This window comes from Colletotrichum truncatum (assembly GCF_014235925.2).
Source record: "Colletotrichum truncatum strain CMES1059 chromosome Unknown Contig_0002, whole genome shotgun sequence".
NCBI classification, from domain to species: Eukaryota; Fungi; Ascomycota; class Sordariomycetes; order Glomerellales; family Glomerellaceae; genus Colletotrichum; species Colletotrichum truncatum.
Window position 1 is genome coordinate 6,865,655 of NW_027222399.1, and position 25,932 is coordinate 6,891,586.

The following is a 25,932-nucleotide window of genomic DNA, read 5'->3' on the forward strand; positions in this document are numbered from 1 at the left end:
ATTAGTCTTTTACAGAAAGAGGAGCAGATACTGTACCGAAGAAAATATATCCTAATTAGGGACGGCGTTTAAACTAGGAGGAACGAGCGGTGGCCGTGATTCCCGTCAATCAAGGCCTCATTGGCCAGCCCCGTGACTTGACATCCACAGTTGCACAGTAAGCCACTGTCCAGACACGGCGGAGATGAGAGGAAGAGTGGAGAGGCTAGCGTCAGTCGCGAGGGATAGGGTTCTTTCCCGAAATCACAAAAGGGGGCAGGCATACCTAGTGATCTGAGGCGGATGACATAATGGGCCGAAGGTCTCCCAAAGGAACCGTGCACCAAGTCTATAATAGTTGTGAGACTAGTCATTTTAGGACTAGTCCCTTGGTGAATGCTACTCTGCGCTCCTTTCCCGAGCATGATGCTCGCAGCCAGAACCCACTGTTACCGTGGGTTTGGGGGGCCAAGCCGGTACTTGAAAGGGCTCTGGCGGCGATCTATTGCAGTGATCCGATCTGGAGTGCTGTGCCTCACGTGTGGGAAACAACATGACGCCAAAAACAATTTTGATATTTTGGTGTTTTAATAGCCCCGCAGCATCGCGTCCTTCATCAAACCCTCATCCTTACCCATAAGCTACTACGTAAAACAATGAATAAGGTATTGCCGTGTTACCGCATTGCCGCGTTGCCGGGAAGTTGCAGCCACGAAACATACTTTCCGAAGTACCTCGATTGGGTCGTTCCTCGTACATTTGATTAGTACGTGCGGAAGTTGCAGTGGTTTCTTTTTTTTCCCCCGTGGGTACCTTCCCTTGGGCTTGGCCCATCAAAAAGCTGACATCGGCAGGTGGGAGGGGGAACTAATGTCGGGTCCGCGGACTGGTGGCTTGGTGTTTGGGAACTGGTGGGAGCAGGGTCGCAAGGAGGACTGTGTTATGTTATGTTCCAAACTCTATCGTCCTTTCCTTTCTCGTCTTGGCTCTTCTACCAGCTATTCAGCTACTTCGCCCCCCTGTTTCTTGTAATCGATTTTTGCTATGCTTTTTGTGATGATTTTGCTAGTATCCCCCTTGGTGATCTTCTAATCGTTCATTCTTCTCTCTGTTTACTTTTTCCCCTTCGTGCCACTGACCATACCGGTTTCACTCTCCCTCGTGTTAGTGATACACGTAGGTGTACATCTACCTTCGATAACACGTTCTGTTGCACTCCTCTGAGACAAGCCACATGCGCCGGACTCAACCCCTCCCAGCCTATTTTGCAGCACTACTTCCTTTCCGCGCTGAGTCGGGTTCCAGCTTAACTCCTCCCACTACCTCCGCCTTGTAAGCTTTCCCGTTACCTTTCCATGATCTCTGGAGGCCCGTTGAACATGCATTTAACCAACCAAGACTTGTAGTCTCAAACCTCAAGTGTCTCGACGAAGCCCTCTGACGATTCTTTTCCTTCGGCCGAGGACCATAGTCGCCCACAACCATGCCCTCATCTAGCGAAGATGACCGCCGGTCCTCGATCGATGCCATCGATTTTGACGCCGAACACAAAGAGCCTCTACTACCTGGATCAGTCCCATCATCACGGAGCCGCAGGAGAGGGACAATACTTGCATGGGTCAAGGCTAGGCCTCGCGTCTTGCTAAGAGCCTTCCGTCGACAGCCGCGCTCGCTCCCTCGACTCCTCCTGCGGCATTCCTTCATCTTTGTCTTGTTAATATTCGTTATAACTCCTATTTTCTTTCCCTCTTATACGCGCCATCCGAAACACTACAAAGCTTTGCGGAGACGATGCCTGGTATCCGACAGCTTATCCGGTTGCGCAAATCCCCAGAATGAAAAAGTATTTATAGCTGTCAGCTTATACGACCCCGATGGAGGGATTGCGGGAGGAGAATGGGGCAAGAACGTGCTGGACCTGATACACATGATTGGGGAGGAGAACGTATTCCTCAGCATCTACGAGAACGACAGCGGAGAAAAGGGCTCGGCAGCACTGGAAGAATTCAAGAATAATGTGCCATGTAAACACAATATCCTCATTGAGGACTCTGTCGACTACCGCATCTTCCCCCACATTACGATGCCCGACGGCACGCAACGGCTCAAACGGCTGGCATACCTTGCAGAAATGCGGAATCGCGCACTCTACCCGCTTGACCAATTCGACCCAGAAGTTGGAGTAGTCAAATACGACAAAATACTGTTTCTCAACGACGCCATGTTTGCCCCGGTCGACGCCGCCCACCTGCTCTTCAGCACCAACACCGGCGAAGACGGACGTACTCACTATCTTTCGGCCTGCTCTATCGACTACGATTTGAATGCCTTCACCGAATACGATCTGTACGCTCAGCGAGACGCCGAGGGATACTCGAACGGCATACCAATCTTCCCCTACTTCGCCAACTCGGGCGAGGGCATCTCTCGAAAAGCCATGGTTTCGCAGACGGACGCCGTTCCCGTGAAAAGCTGCTGGGGTGGCATGGTGGCCATGCAAGCCAAGTGGATCCAGAACCTTGAGAAGAAATTGCCGAGTAAGGACTGGCAATCTGTTGCGCACCACGTCATCAATCCAGACCATCCCCACAACGTCACAGCCCCGGTGCGCTTCCGTTACGAGCCCGAAATTTACTTTGACGCCTGCGAGTGCTGCCTTTTTCTGGCAGACGTATCCACCGTCGCGGAAAGGGCTGGGGAGCTAGATACTGGCGTGTTCGTCAACCCATATGTACGCGTGGCCTACAAGAAGCGGACGCAAGTCATTGAGCGTTTTGTTCGTCACTGGGAGCGCCTCTTTGCCCTGCCTCAAAGCATCATCACATACTTTTTGCGCTTGCCGACTCCCAACCCACACCGCGAGGTGGTCGAAGGACAGCGTTTCGAGGAGGAAATCTACCAGCGCAAGGAAGGATGGAAGATGGTAGAACGGACGGGCCGCAATGGCATGTTCTGCGGCGTACGCGAGATGCAGCTCATCAAGGAGGGGCAGCGCGTCGGCAAGAACTGGGAGAACTGGCATGGCATTCCGCGGGCAGACCAGAAGCTTCACTTTCCCTTGTGATGTTTTGGATGTTGATGATTACGGCGTATTGGTTATACACGGGTTTTTCCATGTTCGGACATTATATTTGATTATTCAATTGTCCTTATAGTGCGCGGTGTTCAAGATGGGCGGGGGTCATGGAAAAAGGGGGGTGGGGGTACGGTTACGAAGTCTACTATGGCAAACCTGAGTAGATATTAGAAGATACCACTTTCGTTCATGTCAGCATTTTAATCAAACCTTTAACCTTGGCAACAGCTAGTCTAGCTGGCAACTGGCATTCTGAAGCTGCGTTAGTGGGCAGTCCCCGTTGTAGCTGGTTTGAGTGGTTTTGAAAATGCCCCTCGCAGCATCCAGCAAATGTCAAAAAGGTAAGCTTGTAAGTCCCGTGTAATTGCACCCGTCATCACTTATCTGCATTAGACACCTTTTCCCAAGGCCCCATGGCATAAATACACTCGATCCAACGATATCCATATTCCCGATAGTCCCGACTCGCAAAGAAAATAAAATAAAATAAAATAAAAAAGCAGCAAAACAGCCCTGCAGCCAACCGACCAGAACAACCCAAATACTCACGGCAACAAAAACACACAAACATCCCTGACACGCTCGCTGGGCGACAACAAAGATGGTATCTCATCAAAGGAGGAGGGGGGAAAGAAAAAGACACTAGGTGACGAGGTGGAAAGCTCCGCAGACGAAACCAATGTCTGGGTCCTTCAGGTCTCGTAAAGACGCATTGTGTGTGCAAAGATGAGAGAGAGAGAGTCTCAAGGGGCCTCGGCATCGGCGACCGGTGTGACCTTCTCCTTGGTGGTCTTGGGCTTGGTCTCCTGGAGGGGTGTTAGAGCGGACTTAAGGTGAAAGTCGTGGGATAGAGAGAGATATATATATATATATACCTTCTTGGCGGCCTTGACGGCAGCGCTGGCCTTGGTGGAGGCGGCCTTGGCAGTTGACTTGGCCTGTGGATGATCAGCATGGGGGATTCAGGAACTCCTTGGGCGACAGATTCCAAGTACGAGGTTGGTGGACGCCTTTGTCTCGAGGAAAGCTCGCAGTTGAGGAACCAGATCGAAGCGCATGTTTTGCGCATCGATACGAGAACCTCTGGGCCTGGGGTGTCTATCAACATACCTTGGTAGCAACAGTAGGCTCCTTCTTAGCGTCGGCAGCCTTCTTCTTGGTGATGCCCACTGGCTTCGCGGCCTTGGAGGTAGCAGTGCTGGTGGTGCTCTTCTTGGGCTTCGCGCCAGTGGTGGTGGTGCGCTTCGTGCGAACTGGCGCAGTGTCGACGACGGGGAAGATGCGCGGCTTGGAGTTGCCGGTTTGAGAGCGGGTTCCTTCGCGGGCCATTTTTTCGACGATTTCTGGAGTCGCGATCTTTTGATTAGCTACTGGAAAATGAAGAGAATATCGACGCGACCGTGATGATATCAGCGCGATCGCGGGAAAATAAAGTGGTTGAGTGCGCGACCGAAACACAGGTGGGAGAGGAGAGAGAGGGGATATGATGGCGCGATAAGCGGCACAGACGCGCGGGATTGGCGGGCTTACGGGATGTGAAATACGGCGACGGGAGACGCGGAGATAGCTTCTGAAGCTGTAGAGACGAGTTAATCGACTGGTAAATTACGAGGCGAAGCTTTGCGACGAAGAACCTAGCGGTGGTGAAGGTGTTGTTTTGAAAAAAGAGGGAATTGGGAGGTGACGTGGTTGGGAGGGGAGGAGGAGGAGCAGGAGGAGGAGGGCCAAAACATACACACCACAAAGGTCACAAGGGGGCGCGCCGGGGAGGAGCGGTGTCGGCACCAAAACAAAAAGGCAGGGGCAGCGGTGATTGCCTTTTCGCAGTGTTACTGTGCCGTGCCTCCCCGAAAAGAATGAAACGGAGAAATGGTGTGCGAAAGTGTGGGTGAGCAAATCAATCAGCTTTCAACGAGGGGGGAAGGAGGAGGAGGTCTGCGACGGTCTAGATGGCCCGCCTGAGAGGCCTGAAAGGGCAGCTGCCATAGTAAAGTCGGACTAACCGACCTTGCTCTTTCTGTTTCTGCAGAGGCTCCTGCTCTTGGCTCTGACGATTTCCATGCGCTGTTCCTGCCATTACATAGGGTGCCTTTCCTTCCTTCGCTGTTGTTTTCACACTTTCCCCGTGTTCTTTTCCAGTATCGGAGACGGAAAGTACGGGGACGTAGGAACAAGTCAAACGGGGCGGGGGCGGACGGACGGGCAGGAGGGAGCTCCTACCTGCCCAGATGTGCTGCCCTCATCTCTTTTCTTCCTCTTGCCAACCGATTAATTTTTCTCCAGCATTTCGGCTTGTTTCCAGGATTCTTCCTTATCCGTGACTTTTCCCTCCATTTTAGGGGTTTCCATATATCGTCCCAGCCACACCGTCTATCTTCCCTCCAAATTGGCCGGTCTGGATTTTCGGTCTTGCTACCCCGTAGGGTAAAGTAAATAAACCCCGGAACTGGCGGGTTATTCAATGGAGCCCAACGATCTCGTGTCTTTCTCGGAATGTCCCAAATGGCGGATAGGCTGACCTGATTAAGTCCAATGCCACTCGACGATTGTCCCGTCTTCCCCGTCTTTCCCATGCCCAGCTTTCTAGCGACCTTTATAGCTTTCAACAAGTCAGCACATGATGCCCCAGTTTCTAAGTTGGAACCGCATCTCGTGTGGCACCATGGAAATTAGGGCACGCGTCGCCTGGCGCCCAGTTCCTGGTAGCGGGTGTCCTCCGAACCAACGTGGTGGCACCAGTCCATGTTTGCCTCCCTCGGCGCTGTCGCCTTCATTCTTCTTCAGCGGCATCGGTCCGTCTGAGCCGTGCAGCGCAAACGTCGCGTGTGACCGCAGCCACCGCTGCGATTATTCTTTGGCTTGGTTTCTGGCCATCGATCCTTCCTGTCGATCAAAGTGGACGGGAAAATGGTTGAGTTTGCCTCCATTTGCGTCTTTAGAGGGTGCATGAGAGGCGAAAAGATAAAGGACAATTGTGAGCTCGGCAACAATTATCCCGCCAAATAAGCAGCACAGCTTCCCCACAGCATCCCGAGTCAGCCCCAGGAACCGCCATGTGCACTGTCCCTGCTGCTATTTTTGCGCTTCCAAACAACCGTTGGGCCCCACACTTGTCCCCGGATTTCGCCCCGTCTTTTGAAGCTATTCACATATCCTTGCTTACACCGAACACGACCACTAGCAATCAGAGACACTATCTTTTTCCATCTCGAACTCTTATGTATTATATCAAAGCTTTTTTGGGCAATTTAAGTGATCATCGCGCTTTGTAAGCCTAAGCAATTATTACGGCCTGTACTGTTACTCGCCGACAAATTCCCCCATCGCTCCCGGCCTAGTGCTCAATCAACTTCAACCCTGGTGATTTACATTCCATGTCATCGGCGTCCAGGACGACCCCATTCCCAGCTTCAAACATTTGAATAACTCTTTTCTTTTCTTCCGAGAACCTTTTGAGTCTGGCATCTGTCTTCTTGGTGAAGCGCACAAGTTCCTTCTCATCGGACGACAATATGCGCTCGCCTTTCTTGAAATCTCGCATACGCTGATCCAGAAGCATGTAACGTTTCTTCTTCGCCCAGAGGGTCGAGATATCGGCGCCAAACAATCTGTTGAGCACGTCCGCATCGGCGCCATCATTGAACCAAATGGTCGAGATCTCGTTCCATTTCGTCTGCACATGTGCATCAAGAATGACCCGGCTAGAATTGCAAGCGTGTTGCTCCGCTGAGCTGTGCACTGATCTCTGTCAATACGGTCTCTTCTGGTCTCTTTGCGACGTTAGACAAACTTACGTTGAATGGCCATGGTCAACATGCGCAAGTAGTCGCGCTCCAAATCAGAGTGTTGATCGTTAGCCTTCGCAATAGCCCGCTCCATCTTCTCCTCGAAACTGACAGGCCTGAAGAGATTGGCAAGTCTTCCCCACCCTTTGCTTTTGGTGAGGGTGACGCCGCTCAGGCTGGAGTCTGCTACGAGAGTGAATAACTGTGACTTTTTCTCCGTCTCCATCATTTTCTCTTCCCGGAGCACAGCCTTGCTTTTTTCGACCCAAGTGACAATGTCCTGGCTGCCGTCCGACTCGTGGTCAATGGCAGCTTGCAGCCACGCTAGAATCTCCCAGTGCCGATAAATTGCCGCCTTGACCGTCGTATTGAAGCGCTCAACGTGGTCCTCGCTTGGTGCGCACCAGAGCTTGTGGAAGTGGTGTCTTCTAAGGCCGCGGTTCGTATCTCCTTCCGACAGAATTCGCTCGGCATTATCGATAGGCTTAGTCGGGTTGGAGAGTCTAAAGATGCATTTTCTCTCCGGCATTTTCTTCAAAATCGTCAGCAAGTTGGAAAAGTTTCGACAAGATCGAACCGGACGGACAAACCTCTTGATATTTGCGCAAGAACTGCTCCATGGCCGCGACTGGAGTGCCGTCATCCATGCGGTTTACCGTATAATAATAACTTTGTAGTCCCCATCCAGAATTGGATTTACATGTGCTCTTCTGTACATTGAAGTTATAGCGCAGCATGTTTTTGAAATGAAGATTTCCCCGCTCGCTGGTGTCAGCGGAACGTAACCGGTCAAGAACCTTTTTGATTCTGCTGCTGGCCTCGTGGTATACCACTCTAGCTTCCTTGATGTCGTTCTCGTTTATGGACTTGTGGGTGAATTTTATCTGTATCGGAAGGCCTGTTAGTATTGCTCTTCTACAAGTTTATTTAAGTTGATAGGCCACCATGGTATGGCTACGCACTTTGAACCTCAACAACTTGACTTCGTCTGCACCCCGACCATGAGCTGCGGCGGGCTCTCCGGGAATGGACATGGTCCAATCCTCCAGATGCCTCCTGTTTTCCTTGAGAAGAAGGTAGTCCCATAGTGAAGCGACGCATTGCGGGACGTCCTCGGGAGCGGCGTAGTACACGCACTGCAAGGTGAAAGACAACTTTTTCGAATCCATGATGAATGCTGTTTGTGACCCTTGAAGCCTGGAGCCAAGCCGTTCGAGGATAAATGAGAGGGAACTGAGAAAGAGGTCAAGCAAAGACTGAAAAGAGGTCGGCTTTATATGGTGAGAAGTGCAACCCGGCGGCACTGGTATAATCGTGGTTGTAGGGAAGCTATGGCGGTTTGGCGGGACCTGGATTTTAGCTTTGGCCGACGACCTTTGTCGTCAGCGACAGCTCAGTGGGTAGTGGCAATATCTGTTTCTACTACTTGTCCCTCAGACGAGAAGTTTCTTGGTAAAGTTTGGTGGAATATTGGTAAAGGGCACTTGAGGATCCTCGTATCCCCAAAGTCAACCTAGTATGGACAAAATGGACGCTGAGCCAAGCTGAAGCCTTCTTGGGTACGAACCCTTGTGGCCAAGAAAACGTAGAAGTCTCTATGTTACCAGACCAAAGGCACTTCCAAATCCACCTTCAGCTTGGTGCTTTGTTTGCGTTTGAACAAGGCTCACAGTCTTGGGTACGGTGTCTGGATTTTGAAGCTATAGTAAGTGATTCTGTTGGCCTGTTACAGATGTTCTGTTAGTTCCAATTACATGCTTGTCGTTTTCACCAAGGTCTGTCTAACGGCAAACATGATTAAACCGACTTATAGTCATTGAAACGCAAATCAAACCAATATCTAAAATTTTGTCTATCCAGCCTTTCCCTCTTACACTAAGAATACACCACTCTACAAAAATTTTGTTTCCCAATCCACTCGAACATGGCTACTACAACCCGTCAGACGCTCGGCTCAGTTGCGCACGCCTCCAGCCACCCGCATACTTCCACTGGATTCCAGCACCAAGAACAGCAACGGCCTGGACAGCAATGCAGACCGTAAACGCCAACCCAACCCCAATGGCATTGACCATGGGCATGACAAAGCTTGTGCCGCCAGCGGCAAATAGACACCTCGCCAGATTCAGGCTGGCGCTTGCCGCAGCGCTTCTGTCAGGAAAGACGTCGACAAGGTATGTCATAACGAGAGACTGGGTCGAGATAGCCGTCCAGCCAGTCACGAACGTAGACGCAATAGGGACGGCAATGTGCACCCGGTCCGGAAACTGGATTGTCCATCCAAACACTGCAATGGAGGCACACTGTAGAAACGCAAACAGGGGAACCAGACGTAGACGTGCTTTCTCAATAGGAAAGTCCGAGTTGGTGCCAGCGCCCCCGAGCTGTGTTTCAAGCCGCGCCTTCACGCGCCGGTAGTCGATGTCGAGTATCTTCCCCGTTACGAGAGTTCCAAAGATGGATCCTGCGCCGTTGGCTATGAACGTCAGTCCGATTTGGGTATCTGACAGGCCGTATCTGCTCTTGAAGAGGGTGGACATGGCAGTAATGCTCATCTGCCAGACAGCGTAGTACACCGCTATGAAGATGGTAATCGGTGCCGCCGATTTGCTGAACAAGATGCGAATGGGTGCCGTCAAATCGACACGCTTTTGAACTCCCGTGTTCGCCGCTGCTTCTGCGCGATTCTGCTTCACCTTTGTGGCTCGTTGGTAAAAGACCAACGGGTACCTTTGAAGCAAGGTCGGCGGGGTGTTGCCGCCGTTTCCCACCATAGATCTCAAGGTCTCGGGCAGTAGAACAACGAGAATCAACAGGAAGGCTCCGCAGTAGATCGTGAGGAACCAGAAGATGCTTCGCCAGCCCAAAGATCCGGCTAATGCGCCACCGATAACTGGTCCTATGGCGACGGGGGCTAAAAGCCCAGCTTGAAAGATGCCCATGTAACCGCCTCGCTCCTCGCGAGTCGTTATGTCCCCAATGACGCCAGACCCAATGGCTATCGTGCTTGCGCTACCCGTACTTTGAAGACATCTCAGGACAATCAAGCCGGCGTAGGTTTTCGTCTCGGCTAGGCCGATACATGCTCCGAAAAAGACCAGGAACGTACCCATATATGCTATGCGGCGACCCTTTACGTCGGATATTGGTCCCCAGAGGCTAGGTGCTAAGCCCTGGAATATGAGGTAGGTGGTTACCGTCAAGTTGATCAGCTCAACGGAGACATTCAAGTCCTGGGCGATAGTGGACAGAGCTGGAAAGTAAATGTTGGAAGCGAAGCCAGAGACTGGGCAGTATCGTCAGCACAAGTTCCAAGATTCGGAAGAGAAAGAATAACCTACAAGTGGCTGCTGTTGATACAATAAAGACTATTAGCCCTTTTTGCCGCTTATCAAAGATGCTGTATGGTTCATCCGGGTCAGGTTGTGACGCAGTGTTAATACTTGCGTCGGCGTTGCGAGCTTCCGAGGCCATTGTGTTGTACTTTAATTGAGGAGAAATAATAACAAGATGCTTCTTTTGCTTTATTTCCTTCTCTTTTATTGCGGCGTGCAATGTGATAATGAAGTAGCAGCAGTCTCATCTCTTATAGACGTCTATGGTCTAGACCACTACTGACGTGATGGCGAAGTAGGAAACAAGGACTTCGGAGTTGAGCTCCACAATTTACGGAGTTGAGCCCCTCAGCTCCGGAGCTCTAGTGTGGCGTCGGGCCTCTCGAGGAGCAGATTAAAGAGGCGGACTTTGCGAGATTGATCGAAGGCCGTCGAAGTATTTCTTTCGTAATATTGTTTATTTTGTCGTTGATCTCTCATTTGTTTCCTGATAAGAGCACAAAATGGCGTGCATCAACCCGACAAATCGTGGAGGCGCTGCCTTTGGCAGGTGTTACGCCATTCTCAACCTCGACCTGATGTCTATTCTTATAGACAACGTCAAGGGCACGCCTGAGGGAGAATCTTTCATATCAAATTGTGTTAAATGGAACGAGGCTGTTCATCAGAGAGACCCTCGGCCGCTTACGATTTTCACCACGCTTTACTTCGCCAACGCTGCCCAACCGGAACTCAATCCATACTCTCCATTCGCCAAGATCCTGAAGGGAGTCGACACATTTGAGAAGGGCTCTGCAGCGGTCCAGATTGACGAAAGATTTCGGTTGGACGAGAAAGATATTGTGCTCCAGAAAACGAGATGGTACGCTGGCTCAGGGAATTCTTTGGAGCAGATACTGAGGGCTCAAAATATCGACACTGTGATCATAGTGAGTTTTATAACCCTGTCTGAGCGGGAATTATGGCCATGGTAGTAACTTGATAAACCAGTCCGGAGTGACACTATCAGGCGTCGTCATGAGCACCATCTATCGTTTGTTCGACCTAGACTACAACATTTACGTCATCTCAGACAACGTTGTGGACTTTGCGGGCATTGGAATGGCAGAGCTATCAGACTCATTGAAGGGAACTCTCATGGGAAACATGAGAGTGAAGGTCATAAACATCGAGGAGGCTTTGCAAATGCTAGAAAGGTCTTGATTCTCGGCATTTCGCCTACGGATTGCCTGAATATTGCAGGTGTTGCCCACAAGAGCAATGCATATCTCTACTAGCAATACCGATGCAACCTGTCATCAATTCAATCTCTGAAGGAATTAGCCTCCATGAGTGCAGCTAGTGACTGCATACATCATTGTTCCATACTCATCGAGGTCTTCCAACCACAGATCAACCCGATCCCGTTGCCTCTCAATGTCTGACTCTCCAAAGTCTTGGGGCATAGGCCACAGTTCATCAATGCGGAGACCTCCATCATTCCATGTAGCCAAGTGGACGTTGTACTTGATCTCCCAGTCATGCCGTTCTCTTGCTACCCACAATGACTTACTTCCTGGGGCGAGCAGTCCACGAAGCTCAATAGCAAGATGGCTCGGAAGCCCATCATGCCTCAGTAAGGCACTGTCAAGCATACACATGGTGAAAAGTGTTCTGCGCTTCGCCTCGGCAACTATCCAGGCCTCCCACCTTGGCCGAGCCCCTTGCTGTTCTGCTGCACACGTAAGACCGTTTCGCGAGGCTGCGCATGCAAGCTCTTGTGCGTTCATCATCGCTTGACGAAGGAACGGGTCATAGTCTCGGCCGAGTCGAAAAAAGATGACCATGGCGTATATAAGATATGCTTGAAAGGCTGCGAGCAACGAAAAGTCATCAAACTCATCCTTTTTCTCGTACAGTTTGGTCATTTCTCTCTGCAACACTTCAGCGGCAACACCCGCGCTTCCAGGAAGAGGCCGATCGCATATTTTTATCACAGACAGACATGTTGAGAGCGGCAAGCTTGAAGGTGAGCTCAGCTGTGACCAGTGAATGAACGGCGGTATTCGGGTGCCGTGAACTGATGCGTTTGCGTAAGATTTTAGTATCCGATGAATAAATGCCGCAATGTTGGGGCTGTATTCCTTGACTTTCTGTCCTGGCAAGGGGACAAAATTGTTTAACCACCGGTTCGCGATGTCATCGGGGTTAATGGGGCATATCAAGTCCAAGTTGGAAAAGTCAAGCTGGTCTGCAGTCTGGCCTGGTTCCGAAATTGGAGGAAGTGGCACATGCCTAGGTAGACCGTTGCTAATCTCAATAGTTGAAGATGAGTAACCGGCGGTCGAAAGGATAGAAGCATCGTTCGATGCATCATAGGCAGGTGATGGAAGGTTGCTTGGCGTGTCCGCCGTAGTTCCTAGCCCAGGCCGCACATCTCCGGAGCCGTCCGTAGGTTGAGGGGAAGACTGGTATTGTGGGTATGTGCATGACAGGCCTCGCTGTTCACAGCGAGTACAGCATTCCGCTTTCCGATCACACTTGGCTTTAGCGGCGGCGCATTGATGGCAGGCTTTCTGTCGTGAGGTTGAATATCTCGTGGGCCGCATGATTGGGGGTCCGTCATGTCCGAATGTCGAGTTTGCTACGAGAGCCGGGCCGGTTCCTTCTGGGTCTGCCGCCCTTTGCCGGGGGGACGCTTGTCTACGTAACGAAATGAGGTCACGGCTAGAACGTGAAGCAATAGACCAATTCGAACGACCCCGCAAACTCTCGAGTCCTAGCGTCTGCGGGGGAAAATGGGTTTACGTAATATGTTTGGGGAAATACGGCAAGTTGGAGCCATATGATGGGGCGCTCGTAACACGGACAACTGCCCGGCCGCGGCTCGATGGGTGCTTGGCCTGGGGAAGATGTGGGTGCTAAAGGCTTGATGGGATCAGACATGGTTAACCGCTGCCTTCAAAGAACCTGATTTGGGGTCGTATACTGAGACAACAGGTTGGTTGCGAGACAGGGAGGGAAGCAAAGGGACCAGTTCACACTGCGCGGGGGAAGAAGTGTCAAATGATGAACAGTGTTTTTATCATTACAATAATTCGGATGTCTTCTAGCAGTTCTATGTAGTACCTGCTTACCACATTCTTTCCCAGCATCTTCGGACAAAGGGCATCTCAGCAAGCCTTGCCCTCTCCACCTCCTCGATGCCGCCCTCCTCCCAATGTCTGCACTCGGCGTCTACCTCGGCCTTTCCGCTGAGTAGATCAGCTTCCTTGGGCTGGACGAATCTCGTCCTCTTGAGTACTTTCCAGACAACAAAAGTGAAAATGCCAAAGATGAATCCAAAGTAGGAAGTGATGAAGCCACGAACGCTAAAGGGGTGGAAGTTGTCGAAGCCGACAAAGATCAGGGCCAAAAAGCCAAGAGCCATGGCGAGGCAGGGAAAGTAAGGAGTCAAGGGGGCCACATAGGGCAAGGTAGAAGGAGGGAAGTTCTGGGCGACGCGGGCGCGGTAGAAGCCCATGTAGGTAATGAGCATGAAAGTGTATGTCATGATCAGGGCGGTGGTGGTCAGGTCAACGAACCAGAAGAAGACCTCCACGGCGGCGTTGGAAGAAACGAGGAAGGTGATGCAAGAGATCAAGGTAACCGTGAGGACACAGTAAATAGGGACACCAGCGGCGGTGCACTTCTGGAGGAACTTGGGGGCCTGGCCATCGCGAGCAAGACCGTACAAGGTTCTGGAGCAGGAGTAGAGATAGGCATTACCGCAAGACCTTCAGAAACAATTAGTACCAGAAAGAGCCTAATTATAGCAGTGATAAAACTTACCAGCCGGAAAGCAGGATAAAGGCATTGATAATGTCAGGGAGGGCCTTGATGTGCAAGTTCTTGATGCCAACAACCCAGGGGCTGGCACCGGCACCAGGCTCACCATTCTCGATGGCGCCAAGCAAGCCAGGATCGCGGGAGCTGCAGATGATGCCAACGCACAAAACACCGATAACGTAGAAGCCAACAAGGCGGTAAAAGATGAGCTTGGCGACGCGAGGAATAGTGCGGCGGGGGTTCTGGATTTCACCAGCTGCGAGAGCGATCATGTCGGGGCCAGCAATGGTGAAGGCGGCGTAGATGACAACCTTCCACCAACCCAAGAATCGCCCTGTAGCACCTTCGACAAAGTAGGAGTGGATGTAGTTGCCGTTGCCCCAGTTGCGGAAGCCATATGCATCGTTCAGAGGGTTACCGCCGGACATGGTGACGAGAGTGATGAAGCAGAGGCCGATCAAGAGGACAACCTTGGTCGAAGCCATGATGAATTCGGATTCTCCATAGTATTTGACAGCAATCAGATTCACAGCGACACATGAAACCATGGCAACCGCGATCCAGGCAGCAGGGTTGATGTCGGCGTTCCAATATTGAATGACGGTTGCGACGGCGCTGTATTCTGTACACACAAGCATGAGACCAGCGAAGAAATAGGTCCAACCCATGGCGAATCCAAGAGCAGGGTCAACAAAGCGAGAGGCGAGTTCGAAGATGGAGCCACGGATGGGCAGGTATGCGCACATCTCGGCGACTGATAGGTTAAGAGGCCAGATGAAAAGGAGACCCCAAAACGTGTAACCAAGGACGAGGGAGAGCGGGCCAGCTTTCGAAAGGACACCGCCGATACCGACCTGTGAAGGTTAGTTCAACTTTCTTGAGAAGAGACAACGTAAAGAACATACCCAAAGACCGGTTCCGATGGAGCCTCCAATGGCCATAAGCTGAACATGACGAGGGCTCAAGCCACGGACGGTTTCACCATACTGTTGTGCGACGGCCGCTCCATTGCCAGAGACGACCTGACCGAGTTTGTTGCTGTTGGTGCTGTCGGCGCGGGAGAGTCCGACGTTCTTTTCTCCCATGTCGGCAGCCATGGTGGTGATGATGGCTAATGTTTGGTGTTCTTCAAGTCTGGAGTCCGATCCCCAAGAACGAGTGTAGCGAGAACAAAGCTTCGGACTCAGATGCAGGGTCGGCAAATATTTTGCTCACAACGCCTATCAGACCGTTGGAAGATGAAAGACAAGAGCTGTCAAGAGCCAGGATGGGATTGAAGAGAGAAGGGCTTCTATTTCTATCAGAATGTCAGAGGAGTCCATGACCCTAGCCGGTGCTACCTTGCCTCTCGTCCGTGGTTCCATGCTTTTCCCTCCTCGGCTAGTAGGACGCCAACCTTCATCTGACGTCTCCCGGTTCCTGGGATGTGAAAGCAAAGGGCACTACTAAAACGCCGTATGTAACCACGTAACTTACTCGAGCTGTGATAGACAAGACCAACCGTCGACTGGGGCCCCCATCAAATAGGGGCCCCGCAGAGATAAGCAAAGCGCTGGGGAATGGGTTAACGCTTAGCTGGGGCGATCAGTGGTGGGCGCGGGGTGGGAAACCCTGGTCGGAGCAACGTCAGAGCGGACGGTACCGACGATAACGGAGGGCCATAGTCATCCTTTCCAGCGAGCTCATAGGTCACTTCACCCAATGTAGTTTGCTGACTATTCCTCGTAGTCCCACTGTAAAGATACCGGTGAGGTTTGAGATGCATAGCGACGGAGAAAATCACCTCAAGCTTTAGAGTAAGACAATCATGAGGAGTAGTTACCGATGATAGGTAACCATTGTTTCGTGAGCGCTGGCTATACATGGTATAGCGACAAGGGCAGAAGGAAAAAAAAAAAAAAAAAAGGTCTCCGATTGAAGAGCCCATTGCTGATGATTGGAGAAATCCAACCATGGTCAGCTCCTGAGTCCAATTGCGGTAATACGAGAACTTCGCTCTCAAATCAAGCCTCTATGCCGTGGCCGCCATAAGCTCTCTGGGGCTTGGCGATGGGTCGAGAACGATCCGACGTCGGCTTTATTGACTGGAGAAACACCATTATCCGATAGACGTCGTTGGTGCCCCATGTTCCTTGGTCCCTCTAGAAAGATGTGAGAGGCGAAAATGGAACATCTTGGCTGCCACACTACCGCTAATACACCGCGCGTGCTGTGCCGACGGCCACGCCGAAAAGGTGTGTAGCGTCGCCATCTGCTTGCCGGTATTAGCAGACAGTGGTTCGCGGGAACGAGCCTGAATGCCTTTGCACCGCTCAAGGGGAGGGTGGAATGATTTGCTGTGGCATCTAGGGAGGCTGCACAGGAAGCGGGTAGAACCCCGACCAGCCCAACCTAGTACGGTTTGGCGGGAGTGTCGGGACTGACTCGCTCACTGTAAGCTGTATATTGTATGGCGTTCAGTCGCTCAGGACCCTGCCCATGGCTAAGGCAGTTCCTTAGATCGAGGAACGGTTGAAAGACCTCGCCGTAAGCCTCGATACATTCTGCCAATGAAGACGAGCCCCGCGTTTTCAGAACGGTGGCAATCAGACGACAGTGGAGTGGTTTCAGACACATAGTGCCCTGTCATCCGGGGGACCGATATCACAGGCAAACATGAGCCAGCCCTCTTTTTTTTCAGCGTTAGTTTTATTACGGGTCATGCTCGTGCACTAAGAGGCCAGATAGGACCCAGCCCGAGAGAGTGGGTTAGAGGGAAGATAATGACAGACCGGAACGCAGATGGTAGATCGTGAAAGCCGGGAGACCCTTTGGGGTAGCGGCGCACGTGGATATGCGGGTGCCACGAGGTTCCAGTAGTTACAAGATGCCAATGCTCAATAACACGTCAAGGTTTGAGGGTCTTGGGATGAGATAAGAGACTGGTAAGAGAATCGAAAGCTATATACTGGATTGATTTGACTTGCCCTGATGTCTCCCAAAGGGCGTCATTGGCAGCTTTGAGCAAAATGGGACCAGTCACTCGCCCAAAAGACGTGATACCGGTTGAAAACCCCTGGCAGTAAGGCAGGCAGGCCCGGCCTTGAACGCGAAATGGCGGACCGGGAATCCGTCCCGGTCACATCTAACATGAGCCGGCATACCGGCCGGGAATCAACACCAACCTCCACATGCTCGGACCTAATCACCTAGAATGACACTACTGAACTTCATCCTAAATTTCGAACCAACCGCAATTGAAACATTGTGAGAATGGGTAGAAAAATAAAAAGAAGCATTGGGGCCCGAAGCGGACTCCACCAAAGTTCCATCAATGCATATGATCTCGAAAGTCTACTACCTTACTACCGATCATCTACTGCTTCCACTACTTCTAATCGTAATCTGTCCACAACAGATACCGTTTCGTAACATCAAAGTCTCCAGTCATCCTCTCTATCTGCACGTATATGTTTGCTTTCCAGCGTCACGTTGAAGGGGCGGCCTCAACTACTCGTCTCATACTCCCTCTCCCTCTCTCTCCGACTTGCCGACCGGCAGAATGCCAAATTGCAGGGTATCATGGTAAGAAAATTGCAATCTAGGCATCGGTTGCCGTAACCGTAACTGTGATAGCGGCCTTTTCTTTTCCCTTGGAGGTCGTCACAGTCTCGATAATGGTCTCCGGCTCGTCATCATCATCCTCTTCCTCTCTGCCCGACTCCAACAGCCGTCGGGTACCTCGCCGCCATCGCCCCTTCAACCAACGCCGTCAGCTTTTCGTGCCATTCACTGTCGTCTTAGGTGTGCCCTGTGCGCGAGGAGTACGGTCGCCGCTGCTCCGCGTGCCGTTTGTGGGAATGTAAAAGTCGTAGCGGTTAGGGAAAAGGATAATGTTGGCCAGCCGCAGCAGTTCTGTTTCCGCCTCCGTCTTGGACTTGTTTCGCGTCCCTTCCTCATCGTCAACATCCATTGCATCTGCGTTTAGGTCACGGGTCTTGGGCGATGCGCCAGCAGGCTCGACGTCGTATGGCGCCAGGCCCATGGCTCGTAGGCCATCGACTCCACCGTAGTCCTCGACTTCCTTAGCACCGGGACGGTCCTGGTGTGAGGCCTCACTTCCCAGGCCGCCCAGCGTGTCGAAATCCGGTCCCGGCTGTCCGGTTTGGAAGGCTTTGCGCTGACGAGCGAGGAAGAGAGCATTGGTTTGAGTCAATGGACATACGGGGGTGTAGGTAAGCAGGGAGAGCTCATTGGACTCGTCTTGCAAGGATGGAGGGACGCCGAGCTTTGTTCCGCCGGTAATTATGGAATAGGCCTGATCACAGTGCCAGATAACATAGTCACCCGCTTGAAGACTAGGCAGAGAGACCAGGCTCCTGCGGAGATGTAGATGCGGGTGCCACCTCTCAGTGATGCGTTGGGCATGACCGGGAACGGCGCCATGGATGATGGTATTGGGCTCCGGGTCGAGGGACCAATTTGACGCGTCGAGATACGCGGCCCATTGATCAGCCTTGCCGCCATCCGGTTGCTCTGGCGGGCCCCGTTTTGGTGAGAAGAATGGACGCAGTAGGAAATATGCAGCTACGAGCTTGGGCGAAGGCAACACGCGCACCATGCCCTGCTCGACTTCGGTGAGTGCCAGAATACCCTGGAACATACGGAACACGCTGCAGGCACCGGCGCCGTTGTATAAATCCGTCGTCGCCCCGACGCGGCCGGCCGGGTCCCAGGGCTCATATGATTCCCAATCTCCGCGGAATACGGCCTCGTAGGTGCCCCCGCGGCCATAGCCGTCCGGCTCCCAGCGTTCCAAGCTGCCGCTATCGATTTGTGCGATGACAGTCGCCGATGCACTGGCGCTCAGTGAATCGGCAGCTGAGTTGCCGTTCTTCTGGCCGACGGCACCTAGATTGTCGTTGTGGATGCGCAGGCGATCGGCGTAGCTCACGGGCGCCCGCGTGATGTGTAAATCATCGGTCGACTCCCAGAAGGACATGGCAAACTTCTGCGCGCGTAGCATGTTAGGGTGAGCGCGGGCGCGAACTTGAACAGGCGTCCAAAACAGATCAATGCAGGTTGGGTCGTGCAATGCTGGCGGCTTGAACTCGCGGTTCTTGTCGAGATACTCGCGTGTCTCCTGCACCCAGTTCTGGGCATCATTGGAAGACACAACTCCGCGGATTACGGCGACGCCATAGCGTCTGAGCCGATGAGCGAAGGCTTCGACACGGACAGGATCATTGATGTCGGCGAAATTTATGGACGGAATGAGCTCAGAACCACGGTCTTGGATATCAGCAATCTCAGTTTTGAGGGCGGCGAGAAGGCGTTGCCAAGAGGCCTCGACAGCAGCCTCATGACCCGCAATCAATCGCTTCTTCACGCCGGCAAACCGTGAAGGCAGCGGAATAGGCTCGGCGCCATAGAAAGAAACGACGGGTGGCTCCATATTCTTTGGAAAGACTTTGCGACTTGCGGTAGCAGCAGTAGCAGAAGTTCCAGGTGGAGTTAAGGTTGACGAGCGCGTCGTCGCGGCAGAAGTAATAGCCGTTGTGGCCGCAGACGCAGATGAAGGGGATGTAAGAACTGTTGGGGGAGACACGGAGATGGCCCGGGATACGGCAACAGGAGACGGCGGGGTCGTCTTAAGAATCCTAGCAGAAGTTCTGCGCGTAGACCTTGGGGTACCTGAAAGGCCGGAGAGAATACTAGAAGAAGAACCGCCCCTGCGGCCCCTCTTCCCCGGAGTCGATTTAGGAGACTTGACAGAAGATGGTGCAGCGGGAACTGGTGTCGTGCTGGTCAGACTCGTGTTGTTACTGGTTGTCTCGGTCAGGGTCGCTGTGATCCCAGCATCTCCAACTCCAACTACTCCCCCAATTTCTTGTCCTCCTCCTCCTCCTCCTCCTCCTCCTCCTCCTCCTCCTCCTCCTTTCCCACCCTCTCCATCTGCGGGGGGCGCCTCAGTGGGGCCAGCGGCCCAGCGGGCCAAGATCATCCGAGCTGCCGTTGCCCAGAGGTGAGGGCTAATTAACTGGGAGCCAGTAATGTTTGGTTGAGCGCGTGAGTGTTATCCTATATCCGTGTGTGGTGTCTAGGGATACGCACACATCACGCGCGTATAGTTTTGTTGTATCGATGCGTGAGAGTGATGCAAGTCGGGCGTGTCCAAATGTCGATACCCTAGCACTGCTAGACTGTACCTCCCTTCCAATGACAAGATGGATGTCAACTCTGTCAATGATCGCTGCAGTCAGCTAACGGTTGCAACTAACAAGAGCTAGCTGCTGCCGAAAGATGGCCTGGACTGGTTTCTCCAAATGAATGGTGCTGCTAACGGTAATCGGATCAAGTGCTCCTCGAATCGAATTCGGTTGGCGTGGGGTTGCTGAGCTGAGAAAATAAAATAAAATGAAAAAATCAATCCAATCCTAGTCCTAGCCCGAAGGCGACCGAAGGCGCAAACCCAGTCTCTAATAATGCTCTCTTATACGTTTCAACCCGTCTCGTGATGGCGCAAACACACCACTTCAGCCAGACTCTTCAACAGTTGCGACTCTCGAGTGGTGGGAAAAGCCAGCCCTGTAAGCCTATGAACCACGAAAGCGAAGACTGCGACGGTGTCGGGGATTGCGGCGGCGCAGGAACAGGTCTAGCCCAAGGCAGTCCTTCGGGAGATTTCTCTTGATAGTACCAGTTCCAAATTGAGTGAGAAATGGAACCTCGTGACCTTCCCAAACAGGGTAGACAGGTAGCGGCGGACACAAGATACCGAGAATGAGAGCTGATAATTCGGCTTGTAAGAATAATAGTGAGTTGGCTGAGAAAAAAGAGTGAGGTGGCTAGTGTTGTCGTGGCTGAAAGTTGTTGACAAACAGCAAAACCTTTTCCAACCAGAACAATCCGCCCGGTGTGTACACTTTGGGGCATCATGAAGCCTTTATCCTTTAAGACAAGTTCTCGCAGGCACGAACGCGCAGGGCAGAATGTGTCCACAATTTCTCCATCGGCATGCCATCCCATGATTCCCATCCAACAGCACCCAGGCCCTTGTGTCAGCGTGGCCAAAAGTACGGACCCAGGGCCGATACCTTGGGCATGCCGTTCTGGTTCTGGCCAAAGAGCCCTGGAGTTCGAGGCTGGAGCTGGGGAGCGAGAGGGTCCGTCGACTCCGTCTGCGACGAGATAGATTGCTTCTCATTGCACCATCTCCAAATCTCCGGGTCAAAAAGGACCAAGCCTAGAGGGGCGACACGGACCACACGGGTCAGCAACTCACATTGTGTCTCCATGAAAGAAGCCCGCCAGAGCCGTGAGTGCTGCCCGCCGGGCCGTCAACCCGCGCCGCGGCTAATATGCGGAATCTCGCTCTGCACGCGGACTGGCCAGAGCCCAGAACATTAGGAGACCATTAAGTGAAAATCTTCGGCCAGAGAGGCCGCTGATTCCTGCGCCCACATGCACATCCCTGTCTTCCCACCCCCCTTCCCCCCTGGCTGTCTTGTGAGCCCACCATCGACGCATCGGTACAAGTCTGCTGAGGCCCTGGGGCAGCACTAAGCCGTTGTGGCCCCCCCATGCCGTGGGAAACACTGGGCGATGAGCCGTGAGAAACTTGGGTCACGACGGGATTGATGTAGGACCAGTCGGCTTTGGCTCATTCCCTCTGGAGGCAATTCTGTTTCCCATCTTTTCCCACTGGCTAATGCTCGGAAGTTTGCCGATCATTCCCAGCGTTTTTGCCCTTTGGCCACAGCAACACCCATGCCAGGGCGTCGTGCCGTGTCAATATTAACCCTGAACTTCGGTATGCATTGCACCGCAGTCCAAAGGTGGTGATGAGGCTGGCTCCTGATTCGGAAATCGAATCGAAGTCGAGCCAGACTGGACACACACTGTACCTGGTGCGGATTGCATCGCATGTGACTGTGGTAGGACAAACAAGAAAGAAAAACTCTGTTCCATTACAGAAAATTGAGCAATATTAACACCAGGTCAATATTACCATCGGTGTTATGTTTTCTAAGCGCAGACACGATTGGCATCGACATCACGGCAGAAGCAGATCCGAAGAGCTAGTTTGACTGAGAAACTTAGAGAGCACGAACATCTTGGCTGCAGCCTGAGTAGTGAGCAAAAACAGACCAATCTGGCAACTCCAGATAACCATCTTAGATACACAGTGTTTGGGCAGGCTTCGGTTGGTATGGACAATCTGGCTCGAAGCGGGCCGGGTGAGAAGGCCTCACAGGAAATGGGTAGAACGTTCCCGATGGCGACAGCGATAGCGACATAATCTGACTAGCTCTTTGCAATGACACCCGCTGACAATACAGAAGTACGCGGGACGGCATGCTCCTTGTGTCGTATCAGAACAGCAATGCGGACTTTTGCCTTCAGCTCCTGTTTCATTGCCAGTGTTTCGTGCGGCGACACACACCACCTGTTCGTGGCTTGGATTGCTCGGGGTTACTCGTCCAATCCAGCCAACCCATCCCGCGAAAAGGCTCCGTAACCAGCTCCCCAATACGGGTAGTGGCCCCCTACCTTCGGCTTCGCTTATGCGGGGGCTTCATCCGGCTGGCCGGTCAGCGTTCTTCACGGCAAGAGTCTCCCGCCAGGCCAGTAATTGAGCAGCTTGTTCGGGCCTAGGCCTAATGTTCAGCTGTTTCTCGGCGATTGGCTCGTCGCGAAGGCATTTCTTCCTCAGGAGACATATCTACAATTCGAACGTAAGCTCAATCGAGCGAGAATCATGGAGAGGATCTTCAAGCATATCTGATTTTCCGTGAACCTAGGCATTGGTCATTCGGGACGGATACCGCCCAATATAACTTAACGTGACTATATGCGACGAGCCAAGCGCTCTGAAACTTCATGTTCCTCCAGCTTCAGCAGCTTCATTGACTCAGAGGTAGTATACCACCCTGCAACTCAACTTCCGAGTAATGAAAAGGTAGGCTCGCTGCTGCTTGCTCACTGGTAGCATTTGCTCAGTGTGGCATTAATGAACTGACCGTTTTAATCAATGCCTTGCGTGACCTAGTTGTTCTCGGATGCGTCCTATCGCCAATCCCTAACATTGAACCTTTGGGTTCTTGTAGTTGCTGCGGGCAAAAGCATCTCCATTTTTCCCCCTCCAATTTTGCCTTCTTCTATTCCACCTTTTAACATCTTCGGTGCAGGGCTTACGAAGTGGTTCGGGCGAAACATTAACTGCTGCGAAGACCTCAAAGGATGAGTGGGGATCGATAAATAAACAAACAACCGCCCTCGCCATGTGCCTTTTCTTAGTGGCTCGTTGAGCCTTGATGCTTAAATGCCCCTTGCGCTACTGTCACGGTGTGTTCTTTCAGTCCAACCTGGGGTAAATATGAGCCCGCCACGTCTATCCAAAGTGTTAATAGACTTCCGTTTGAAACATTCCCCGTTGACTCGGTGGCAGGGACCACTAGGGTCCTGGTAATCCGCGGGGGATTAGACTTTCAATTTCGGCCACCATCCTCGGTAACGTCATTAGGATCAACCCGCCTGTCGAGCCATTCTGCTACAAACTCTGATTTCTTTTGTAATTTAAAGTTGTTAATCGTCTGTTTGTTGGACTCGGGCTGCCATGATGGAGACTGCTTACATGCCGAAACTCCACGACCGGGGTGACCCAACGTCGTTTTCTACACTGAATACACCTTCATTCGGCTGATATACCCGCCGCGACAGTCAGGGTTATCCCATAAAGCCGAATAAACTCATCTCAAAGGCCATGGCGCTGGTTTCAGACGGCAAGATGCAACCATCTTTACACCTTGAGTGCGCCCTGTTCAACGTCGTAGTGCTAAATGGAATAGACTTTCTGACACTTCCCGGATCGTCTATTGATTGTCGCAGCTTGACCGAACTTTCCGCAGGACGTGTCCAAATATGGGTGTCAACTTTCCATACATATCAACTGAGTGTCGAGATTGTTCAATGGGGAAATGGTTGTCCTATTCTATCATCTTTAATTCCGTACTTTTTTGGCACTACTGGCTAGTTAATCGTTGTGGCAGCACACCGGCCATTTTTAATTTGACCTTCCAATGGTTGTTGTGGTTCTCGCGTCTATTCAGTTCAGTCTCTCTTTACTGCATAGCCGCTTCTTTGGCCAATTTCGTACACAGGAGCAATGATGAATCGTTCAGGCGAACGCCCCGTTTCGGCCGACCTCGCGGGCAGCATTTATCTCATCACTTCCGACGGCAAGACGCTGAAGCTGCCCATGCCCAGCAAGTCGCCCCATGATCCGCTCAACTGGCCTTTACGGAAGCGGGTCGTTGCCCTAGCCGTCATTATGCTCTATTCGATTGTGTCCATGATGGAGACACAGGCTGTCAGTCTAATGTATCGTCCACTTGCTGCCGAGTTCAATGCTAGTGTGAGTAGTTGACGTTGACGAGCCTGCGATGCTGAGCCGGACTAATACCTCACAGCAACCAGACAAATACCCCTTGAACACTCTTGTGTCGACACCCAGTACCATTTTCCTTGGCCTTGGTGCCTTTCTCTGGATTCCCCTCTCAGTTGCCTTGGGCAGGCGTCCCGTCTTTCTTCTGGCATCGTGCTGCGTGACTCTCGCCACAATCCTGGCCGCCAACGCATCCGGCTTCTATTCACTGCTCGGAGCACTCAGTCTCCAAGGATTTTCAGCTGGATTAAGCTTGAGTGCAGTATGTTCCCCTTATTCATGTGGCTCTGGCTGGTTCATACTGACTGAACATAGGCGATGCTCATGGTTATTGATCTTACATTCATTGACGAGCGGCCGAATGCTCTGGGGTTCTTTTGGAGCATAGGTTGTGGTGCTGGCCTCATTTTACTGACTATTGTCCCCAGCCTTGCTGCTTCGGGATGGCGAAACTTCTACTCGGTGTGGATTGCGCCTTGTCTCGGTATCTTCATCTGCATCTTCTTCTTCTTCCCTGAAACCTATTTCGTCCGGCCAGCAGTGGCTTTTGATGGCCACGTTCTATTACAGGGTGGCTCTGAGAAAGTCAGAATGTACGACGACTGGAATCAGGTTCCCGGCGGAAGGACCACGCCTGAAGACGAGCTCGAAGCAGCTCGCGAGTCCACATGGGCATATATCATCAGACGATGGGGGGTTCGCAAAGGCGGAGCAGGTTTCAGGGAAATGTGGAATTGCTACCTCCAGACGCTACTCTGTGCGATCAACCCTCTAGTCTTTTGGGTCGCCATCCTCAACGCCCTAAACTTTGGTGCCATGATCTTTATTGGCGAGACATACGCGCTCGTCATGTCACAACCCCCGTACAGCCTCCCGGAGCGCGTCATCTCGCTAGTAAACCCTGTTTCGGCCATTGGATCAATCCTTGCATGGCCTGTTACGACCATCCTGACTTCCCGTGTCGCTCGCCGTTTGACCCTCCGTAACGGTGGTATCCGAGATGCCGAGCACTACCTGATCGCCTTTCTCCCAGCGGTTCTGACTGGCGCTGGGAGTGCCTTCTTGTACGGAATTACCGTGCACTACAGCTGGAGTCACGTATGGATATTCGTTTCCTATCTCCTCAATGCGTTCAGCGCAGCTGCGTACGGTATCGCATCTACACTCTGGGTGACCGAGGCTTTCCCTCTCTGGGCCGCACCGGCCATGATTATCGTAGGAGGAGCGGGGTACATGTTGAGCTTCGCAACGAGCTACGCTGTCACTCCGTGGATAAAGTCGCAGGGCTATCTCGGTGCGAGTTTTGAGCTCGGGGCGATCCTACTAATTGTGGGCGGTATCGCCGTGCCGCTTGCGTTTTGGGGTAAAAGCCTACGGCAATATATCCACGGTTTATGGGGCGTATCTCAGGCTGGGGCTCTTCGTCCACAGTAGCTGCGGGTTGGTACAAAAGTTATTTCCCCTGAGCTGTTGGTGTGTGTGCCAGCTGGCAGGAGGCTGAGGTGCAGTGCTTCTGTGGGTCTA

At 52.3% G+C, this 25,932-nt stretch overlaps 9 protein-coding genes across 9 annotated transcripts; 3 read left to right on the forward strand and 6 right to left on the reverse strand.

The window, feature by feature from the left end:
- Positions 1–1,462: 1,462 nt before the first annotated feature.
- On the forward strand, positions 1,463–3,043 carry CTRU02_204848 (uncharacterized protein; the record flags this gene model as incomplete). Its single annotated transcript, XM_036721327.1, has 1 exon — positions 1,463–3,043. The coding sequence occupies one exon, from the start codon at positions 1,463–1,465 to the stop codon at positions 3,041–3,043; it is 1,581 nt and encodes a 526-aa protein (XP_036587311.1).
- Positions 3,044–3,798: 755 nt separating this feature from the next.
- Positions 3,799–4,384, reverse strand: CTRU02_204849 (uncharacterized protein; the record flags this gene model as incomplete). Its single annotated transcript, XM_070204427.1, has 2 exons — positions 3,799–3,993; positions 4,166–4,384. The coding sequence occupies 2 exons, from the start codon at positions 4,382–4,384 to the stop codon at positions 3,799–3,801; spliced, it is 414 nt and encodes a 137-aa protein (XP_070062190.1).
- A 2,005-nt stretch (positions 4,385–6,389) lies between these two features.
- On the reverse strand, positions 6,390–8,009 carry CTRU02_204850 (uncharacterized protein; the record flags this gene model as incomplete). The annotated part of the gene is made up of 5 exons (XM_070204428.1): positions 6,390–6,793; positions 6,850–7,372; positions 7,431–7,468; positions 7,541–7,724; positions 7,803–8,009. The coding sequence occupies 5 exons, from the start codon at positions 8,007–8,009 to the stop codon at positions 6,390–6,392; spliced, it is 1,356 nt and encodes a 451-aa protein (XP_070062191.1).
- Positions 8,010–8,771: 762 nt separating this feature from the next.
- CTRU02_204851 (MFS multidrug transporter) lies at positions 8,772–10,314 on the reverse strand (the record flags this gene model as incomplete). The annotated part of the gene is made up of 2 exons (XM_036721329.1): positions 8,772–10,126; positions 10,182–10,314. 2 exons carry the CDS (start codon positions 10,312–10,314, stop codon positions 8,772–8,774), a joined length of 1,488 nt encoding a protein of 495 aa, XP_036587313.1.
- A 364-nt stretch (positions 10,315–10,678) lies between these two features.
- On the forward strand, positions 10,679–11,378 carry CTRU02_204852 (cysteine hydrolase family protein; the record flags this gene model as incomplete). Its single annotated transcript, XM_036721330.1, has 2 exons — positions 10,679–11,104; positions 11,166–11,378. The coding sequence occupies 2 exons, from the start codon at positions 10,679–10,681 to the stop codon at positions 11,376–11,378; spliced, it is 639 nt and encodes a 212-aa protein (XP_036587314.1).
- A 116-nt stretch (positions 11,379–11,494) lies between these two features.
- CTRU02_204853 (uncharacterized protein) lies at positions 11,495–12,763 on the reverse strand (the record flags this gene model as incomplete). The annotated part of the gene is made up of 1 exon (XM_036721331.1): positions 11,495–12,763. One exon carries the CDS (start codon positions 12,761–12,763, stop codon positions 11,495–11,497), a length of 1,269 nt encoding a protein of 422 aa, XP_036587315.1.
- Positions 12,764–13,287: 524 nt separating this feature from the next.
- Positions 13,288–15,079, reverse strand: CTRU02_204854 (proline-specific permease put4; the record flags this gene model as incomplete). Its single annotated transcript, XM_036721332.1, has 3 exons — positions 13,288–13,930; positions 13,986–14,836; positions 14,888–15,079. The coding sequence occupies 3 exons, from the start codon at positions 15,077–15,079 to the stop codon at positions 13,288–13,290; spliced, it is 1,686 nt and encodes a 561-aa protein (XP_036587316.1).
- A 2,654-nt stretch (positions 15,080–17,733) lies between these two features.
- CTRU02_204855 (uncharacterized protein) lies at positions 17,734–19,965 on the reverse strand (the record flags this gene model as incomplete). The annotated part of the gene is made up of 1 exon (XM_036721333.1): positions 17,734–19,965. One exon carries the CDS (start codon positions 19,963–19,965, stop codon positions 17,734–17,736), a length of 2,232 nt encoding a protein of 743 aa, XP_036587317.1.
- Positions 19,966–24,132: 4,167 nt separating this feature from the next.
- Positions 24,133–25,842, forward strand: CTRU02_204856 (major facilitator superfamily transporter; the record flags this gene model as incomplete). Its single annotated transcript, XM_036721334.2, has 3 exons — positions 24,133–24,378; positions 24,434–24,670; positions 24,724–25,842. 3 exons carry the CDS (start codon positions 24,133–24,135, stop codon positions 25,840–25,842), a joined length of 1,602 nt encoding a protein of 533 aa, XP_036587318.2.
- Positions 25,843–25,932: the final 90 nt, after the last annotated feature.